This window comes from Hypanus sabinus, unplaced genomic scaffold, assembly GCF_030144855.1.
Source record: "Hypanus sabinus isolate sHypSab1 unplaced genomic scaffold, sHypSab1.hap1 scaffold_93, whole genome shotgun sequence".
NCBI classification, from domain to species: domain Eukaryota; kingdom Metazoa; phylum Chordata; class Chondrichthyes; order Myliobatiformes; family Dasyatidae; genus Hypanus; species Hypanus sabinus.
This window is the reverse complement of record NW_026781783.1, coordinates 39,202-47,549: the sequence shown is the minus strand read 5'-3', so window position 1 is coordinate 47,549 and position 8,348 is coordinate 39,202. Positions and strand designations below refer to the sequence as shown.

Below are 8,348 nucleotides of genomic sequence, written 5' to 3'. Positions count from 1 at the left end.
TTCTATAATCAGTGCAAAATCTAACACGACCATCAGGTTTCGGCACAATAACGCAGGGTGACTCCAATCTCATTTTGAAGGCGTAATAATACCATTCTCCGGCATATACTCAATTCTCTGGTCAGCCAATTTACACTTTTCCATGTTCATGTGAAGTGAGTGTTGTTTAAACAGTTTGGCTTGACCAGCATCTACATCATGTACTGCGACCGTTGTTTGCTTGGGAACATCGGGAAATGAATCTTTAAACTTCAGAATTAATTCCTTCAGCTGTTGTTGTTGCTTTGGCTGCAGATGAGACAACTGTTAGCAAGCAATGTTTTCTGGAACAACCGAATTCATTAGCCTAACTGGGACCATGTTTGGCTTCTGAAAAGTCTCAGACGAGTCAAGTGTTTCATTGTCAGGGTTGCCAGTTTCATTTGTTTTGACAACAACACTCACAGATGGTCCGGCTTGTCAGAAAAGGCTTTATCATATTTATGTGTACCACCTGTGTTAGTTCAAGTCGGTTGGGTGCTTTAATAACATAATTTGCATCATTAATTTGGGAGACTATTTCATACCGTCTATTGAATTTCACCTGAAGTGGATTCGTCAACATAAGGCAAACACCTTATCTCCCACCTGGTACTTTCTTTCGCGAGTCCTGTTATCAAACCAACACTTCATTTTCTTTTGATAAATCTTTAAGTTTTGTCTCGCTAGACTACAGGCTTGGTGCAGTTTATTTTTGAACTTCAAAACATAGTCTAACGAGTTAACATGTATATCCCCAACAATCCACCATTCCTTTTAACAAGGTCAAAGGTCCCTCTGCGACCAAATACAAGTTCAAATGTCGTAAAGCCCAGTGATTCCTGTACTGACTCTCTTTCTGTGGACAAAAGCAAATTTATTCCTTCATCTGGACAAAAGCAAATGTATTCCTTCAACCCAGTCTTTTCCATTTTCAACACAATATGTCTTAATCATTGTTTTGAGGGTAGAATGAAATCTATCTAAAGCCCCTTTTGATTCTGTACGGTACGCAGATGATGCAATTTGTTTTGCTCCCAGTTCAGAAGCTACCTGCTCGAATAATCCAGATGTAATATTACATCCTTGATCAGGCTGGATTTATTTAGGCAAATCGAATAAACTGAAAATCTTGGTAAGAGCCTTCGCCACAGTGTTAGCTTTAATATTCGTGAGAGGCATTGCCTCTGGGAATCTGGATGCAGTACACATAATAGTTAGCAGATACTGATGGAGAGCTTTAGTCTTTGGCAATAGGCCAGCACAATCCACTACAACTTTGGAAAAGGGTTCACCGAATACAGGTACAGGCCACTGGGGTGAGCTCATTAGGTTTACCTACGACTTGACAAGTGCCTTTTGGAAACTCTTATTCAGGGTAAACATAACCTTATGAGTTAAAGTAAAGTGATCTGCTAATCCAGCAGATTCCTGCAGTGGCAGCATCATTTCAATCGAAATACGTCTTTATGTCATCAGGGACGCACCCTCTGAACTCTTCAATTAAAACCAACTCTTACAAGCTGTTAAAATCATCATTTACATGTTCAGATGTGCACCAGCGGTCAATGCACACAAATTTCTCATAGGCAAATTCCACATGTCTGGTTCACAGATTTCTTCAAATTTCTAAACTTTTGCCGGTCTGCTTCTGGGAACAACTCGTAAGCTTTGAGCAGAGCCTGTTTCACTGGGTCAGAATGTGTGGTGCGTGGCCATGTGGTTAAAGTGTTGAACTCGCGATCTGAAAGTCATCAGTTCGACCCTCAGCTGAGGCAGCGTGTGTGTTCTTGAGCAAAGCACTGGACCACACACAGCTCCTGCACATTTATAGCCCAGTGGCAATGATTGGGGCAGCATAAATAAATAAATAATAAGCTGCTTCGACAACTGTCAAAGCAGAATAGGCTTGCTAAACTTTTCCCTTAATTGGACTTTGTAAGAGAATTTTCTTCCTGCTTTTCTGCCTCGCCAGCCTGAAACTGTCTCTGCCTTTCCGGAGCCTCCATCTTTAATTGTTCTAACTTGTACTGGATCTCAAGCTCACTAGGTTTACTTTCAGGAAACTCCTCCTCCACTTTAAACACATGCTCAGATACATATTGTTCAGCTATTATCCTCTGCATCTGTGCAATCCTCATTGTCAATTTCACCTTAGCAAGTATTAACGTTTTAGCAATACTCAACAACTTAATCCTTCTGGTGTCCACTAATGCCTGAGAGGTTCAAACTTCCAGATATCTATCAACATCCATTGCTGATAATTTTCCACACACAAATCTATCAAAAGGGATTTCCCCAATCAAATTGATATGAAATCAATCCTTAAATTTGATCATATCCCAGATGCAGGCCCCATTTTGTTACAAACCCTAACGCTTTAGAAACGAACCAGCAGCATCAGACTACTCCCAGTGGCCACACATTTTAATTCCACGTCCCATTCCCATTCTGATATGTCTATCCATGGCCTCCTCTCCTGTCAAAATTAATCCAAACTCAGGTTGGAGGAACAACACCTTTTATACCGGCTGGGTAGCCTCCAACCTGATGGGACGAACATTGACTTCTCTAACTTCCGTTAATGCCCCTCTTCCCCTTCTCACTCCATCACTGACATATTCAATTGTTTGCGTGTTTTCCATGTCTCTCTGGTGCTTCCCCCCACCTTTCTTTCTCCCGAGGCCTCCTGTCCAATGATCCTTTCCCATCTCCGGCTTTGTATCACTTTCGCCAATCACCTTTCCAGCTCATAGCTACATCCCACCACCTCCGGTCTTTTGTCATTTCGCATTTTACCCTCCCCCCACTACTTTCATATCTCTTAGTATCTTTCCTTTCAGTTAGCCCTGACGCAGGGTCTCGGCCTGAAACGTCGACAGTTCTTCTCCTTATAGATACTGCCTTGCCTGCTGTGTTCCACGAGCAATTTTTGTGTGTTGTTTAAATTTCCAGCATCTGCAGAATTCCCCGTGAGTGTTATGTGTATGAAAGTGTATAAATAAAATTCCCAAACTATTGAGCTCGGGGGAAACAAGGCTTGGAGTCTTGAGATGGTAAAGTATGAAAGTTCAGTTTAACTACAGAATAGGTGATGAGAGAGAGATATTTGTAATCCAGGGTAAATGTTGAGAGAAGGCAATTATGTTGTATTCCACAGGTTTCATGGTGGTAAAACGAGACCAACAGTGGCTGTAGATTTTATCTGTCATCCTTCCAAATCCACATACTAATTATCACCCAAAGTGACTTGTCATAAGGGGTATCGTCTTCAAATGAATTACCACACCACAGCCAGGCAAGGGTTAACACATAAGTGGTCTCCGCGGGATACCCCAAATCAGATCCACTACTATGGATCAAATGAGGTGATAGCCACACATTCGATGTACGGTGAATCAATTATTTGCCCACCCTTGTGGGCAAAGGAAAGTTCCAAACAGTGACCCTTGGCCACTAGTTCCCTGGTTTCGATTCTTTCCATTTTTCCTCCTTTGTCTCTGTCTGACTCTGAGTGTCTGAGTCCTCGGTTAAAACTAAACAAGCTGTGAGTGATGTAAACAAGCTGCAAGCCAGACTGATTTGCCTTCTTAATCTCTCTCTCTCTTAAAATGAATGTCCTCAGCAAGCAAAAGCAAGGGATTAATAACAATGTGAACTGACTGGTGTGCCAGTAGTTGGGATGACTGAGTGAATCCTTTCCCACATTCTCAGCAGGTGAACGGCCTCTCCCCAGTGTGAACTCGCTGATGACTCTGCAGGATAGAAGTGTCAGCGAATCTCCTTCCACATTCTGAGCAAGTGAATGGCCTCTCCCCGGTGTGAACTCGCTGATGACTCTGCAGGGTAGAAGAGTCAGCGAATCTCCTTCGACGTTCTGAGCAGGTGAATGGCCTCTCCCCAGTGTGAACTCGCTGATGTTTCTGTAGGCTGGATAACTGAGTCAATCCCTTTCCACATTCTGTGCAGGAGAACGGCTTCTCCCTAGTATGCACATGCTGATGTCTCTGTAGGTTAGCTAACTGAGTGAATCCCATCCCACATTCTGAGCAGGTGAACGGCTTCTCCCCAGTGTGAACTCGTTGATGTCTCTGTAGGTTAGCTAACTGAGTGAATCCCATCCCACGTTCTGAGCAGGTGAACGGCTTCTCCCCAGTGTGAACTCGCTGATGTCTCTGTAGGTTAGCTAACTGAGTGAATCCCATCCCACATTCTGAGCAGGTGAACGGCTTCTCCCCAGTGTGAACTCGCTGATGTCTCTGTAGGTTAGCTAACTGAGTGAATCCCATCCCACATTCTGAGCAGGTGAACGGCTTCTCCCCGGTGTGAACTCGCTGATGTTCCAGTAGGGTGGATGATTCTGTGAATCTCTTCCCACAGACTGAGCAGGTGAACGGCCTCTCCCCAGTGTGAGCTCGCTGATGTACCAGTAGGGTGGATGACTCAATGAATCTCTTCCCACATTCTGAGCAGGTGAATGGCTTCTCCCCAGTGTGAACTCGCTGATGTCTCTGTAGGTTAGATGACTGAATGAATCTCTTCCCACATTCTGAGCAGGTGAATGGCTTCTCCCCAGTGTGAACTCGCTGGTGATTCTGTAGGTTAACTAACTGAATGAATCCCTTCCCATAGACTGAGCAGGTGAATGGCTTCTCCTTAGTGTGAACGCGCAGGTGATGCTGTAGGTTGGCTGACTGAGTGAATCCCTTCCCACAGACTGAGCAGGTGAACGGCTTTTCCCCAGTGTGAACTCGCTGATGTCTCTGTAGGTAGGATGACTGAATGAATCCTTTCCCACAGTCTGAGCAGGTGAATGGCTTCTCCCCGGTGTGAACACACTGGTGTGCCATTTGTTCAGATGACTGAGTGAATCCTTTCCCAAATACTCAGCAGTTGACCAGCCTCTGCCCAATGTGAACTGACTGGTGTGACCACAGGTGGGATGACTGACTGAACCCCTTCTCACACAGAGAAGAGGTGAATGGCCTTGCCCAGTGTGAACTTGCTGATGTACCTTCAATTGTGATAACTGAGTGAATCCATTCCCACTGTCTGTGCAGGTGAAAGGCCCTTCTCCTGTGTAAATTACAGGCGTGCAAGTTGGTCAAATGACCGAGTGAATCCCTCCCCACAGTCCGAGCAGGAAGGATGGCCAATTGGATCACTTGTTCTACTTCTTAAATATCCAGACAGAGACAACAAAACTGGTGTATCGTGTTTGACATTCTTGGAGACGAATTCCTTCTCATTTTTAACCTGTAAAAAGAATTACAAAATCCACCAATGGGTGTAGGACAACATCTTAGATGAGATTACCTGAGTTGCCAAAGTTTGATCTGTTATCACTCTGTTACAGTGAGGTACAACCCAAGCTGGAGAGATAAATCATCTCCTGACTGGGCAGAGTGCTGGTATCTGGAATGACCATCAATTCTCTGATGCTCTTCCTGTCTCCATAAGAATGGGGCATTTCTGCCATCTCCAATCTGTGAACTGGCAGAGTTTGACTCTCTCCATTGGTATTATTCCCTGTTCCCACTGAGCTGCATGGGTGCCTGGCCCCACAGTAACTGAAACACTCTCACACAATTAGTTTTTCTTGATATGCCGCTGGGATAGTTTTAACGCCACATAAAAAATTCCTGCTGAAATGACTGGTTGGTTCACACAGCTGTCAAAAGGGGTTCGAGTGAATTTTTGTATTATTTCAGGTTCTTGTCACAATCATAGAAAATTTCAACACAGAAACAGGCCCTTTGGGCCATCTAGTTTGTGCGGAACTATTTAAACAGACAACCCCCACCCTTACCATCCAGGTACCTAGAATAGTACAGCACATTACAGGCCCTTCGAGCCACAATGTTGTGCAGACCCTCAAACCCTGCCTCACACATAATCCCACCCCAACTTAAATTCCTCCATCTACCTGCCTAGTAGTCTCTTAAACTTCACTAGTGTATCTGCCCCCACTGACTCAGGCAGTGCATTCCACGCACGAACCACTCACTGAGTAAAAGACCTTCCTCTAATATCCCCTTTTAACGTTCTACCCCTTACCTTAAAGCCACGTCCTCTTGCACTGAGCAGTGGTGCTCTGGGGAAAGGGCGCTGGCTGCCCACTCTGCCTATTGCTCTTAATTTCTTGTACACCTCTATCATGTCTCCACTCATCCTTCATCTCTTCAAAGAGTAAAGCCCTAGGTCCCTCAATCTCTGATCGTAATCCATACTCTCTGAACCAGGCAGCATCCTGGTAAATCTCCTCTGTACCCTTCTTGAATTTTTAAATTTCAAACACCAACCAGACCCTCCTCCCCTCCTATCAGAATATTAATTCGGAATGATCAGCTTTTGGAGAGAATGTAATTCATCCACAGCCCATTGCGCTGTACAGACGGTGTTTGCAAGATGGCTGAATTACGTCCCAGTGCATTGCGAGTAGGCCGAAGCTGCGAGCTCCAGTGACGTTAGGCAAACGGACCCTGCGATCAGAAAAGCAGCGAGTTGGTGTAATTTGTACAAACAATGTTGGAGATCTAAACTTGTCTTTCCAATGTAACATAATCCCACAGGACGCTCCATAACAAACTTACGATTCCTAAAGGATTTACCAGAAATGAGGTCTGATTTTCATTTCAGGGCGAGCTCCTTTCGACACACGGGGTGGAATGGCAGAATAACTCACTGTGAGTGAGATCGCATTCCCAGTACACCAGTCCTATCCAGCCACAGTGGAGAAATTCACCTGGTCCCGGAGTCGGTCAGAGTTGTTCCTGGAATCTGGCACCAGCTCTTGCTGCTCCACAGCCAAGAGCAAAGGATCCATTCTGACCATGATAAGGGAGTCAGACTCAGAAGGTCATAACTGCCACCGATATGCCACTAACACTGAACACGGTAATTTCCCTGTCACCCATCGCCTCTTTCCCCCTTCTGTCACCTATGCACACTAAGGACGGTATCCCTCTGCCAATGAACGTGCCATTCAGCTCGCGTTGGGTCAGTGTACACTACCACAGTCACAGACCCCATTGATCCGTCGCCCACTGGGCCTTAAATCATTGACCAATAAACTGTGAACAGTACAGCCTAGGGACAGTACCCACTGCGCACTGTCTGTGTGCTGACCACGATGACAATTTATACTGCATGTTTGCCTGGATGTGGCCAGTTTCCCCAGTGGAATGAATCCCCCAAAGGACTGCACAACGTAACACACAACACAATCTCCTCCTGAGTATCAGTACGTCTGAAAAGATCATTATATTCGCTCCCTGACCTCGCTTTCCTCTATGTCCTTCTCCTTAGTGAACTCCAATGAATGCACATGAATAATTCTGTATATTACATGCTAACTCTGGCATCAGCCATAGACTCACTCTTTGATCTTCTGTGGTCCTGTGCTCTCCGAGTATACTTAGTTGTTGAAAATATCCAGAGGGAATAGGGGCAGAATTGTTTTTGAGTGAACACCTGAATGCGCGATTAAATTGCCAACCTTAACCCGTCATGTCACTATAGTCAAACACAATGCAACTCCCCAACTACTCGAACTCGTGCTTCCGACTTCACAGGAGTTAAACCGCACTCAGTTTAACTCGACCCAATACTAATGCTATTGGACAACTTCATTCCACACTGGCTGGATGTATAATATTTCCTTCTTCATCGTTAAAACAAAGTTTGACTTGTTTCCTACCTCCACCCCCGGTATGACCGGGTATGCTGTAAGCTGGTTGGTTTCGCAGATAGCTTCTTCTCCGTGGGAAATGCTTTAAAAAGAAATACATGTGGAAATACATTGCGCCCCAGCACACGAAGACCAATGGTATTCTAACCTGTGAACGGAAATATAATGTGTCACCCGAGGCAGTGGAGGGCATGAAGCCTATACTAAAAGCACTTTCGGAACATGAAGGACCGCTACCAACCTGCTGTCCCTATAAATCTCCTGTTTTAACAATTCCGAAACCAGGTTGTGATAATGAGTGATTTTTGTTTTACAATACTTAAGGGTTACTAACAAATTGATCGATACCTCCCATCGTAGCCGATACTAACGTCATTCACTCCAGTATTCCTGTTACATCTGAATGTTATTCTGTTGTGGATCCTGTTCAGCTCTTATTATATAAGGGTACGCAGTAGTTGTTTATTTTTACTTATAGTGACAGTGGACGGTGAATTTGGTCCAGATTGCATCATGGGCAAACTGAGAGCCTGTCTGTTTATACCGCCGCAGTCATACTAAATTTGATGCACCTTCCGGTTAGCAGGGGGAGTAGAATTTTACAAAGTTTGATTATCTGCTTGTCTCCTCTCCCACCATA

General features: G+C 44.7%; 1 protein-coding gene across 1 annotated transcript; it reads right to left on the bottom strand.

Annotated features, from left to right (window-relative positions):
• Positions 1 to 3,752: 3,752 nt before the first annotated feature.
• Positions 3,753 to 4,811, bottom strand: LOC132390497 (gastrula zinc finger protein XlCGF26.1-like; the record flags this gene model as incomplete). Its single annotated transcript, XM_059963112.1, has 1 exon — positions 3,753 to 4,811. A coding segment is annotated over one exon (1,059 nt), but the record flags the coding sequence as incomplete, so codon positions are not given.
• Positions 4,812 to 8,348: the final 3,537 nt, after the last annotated feature.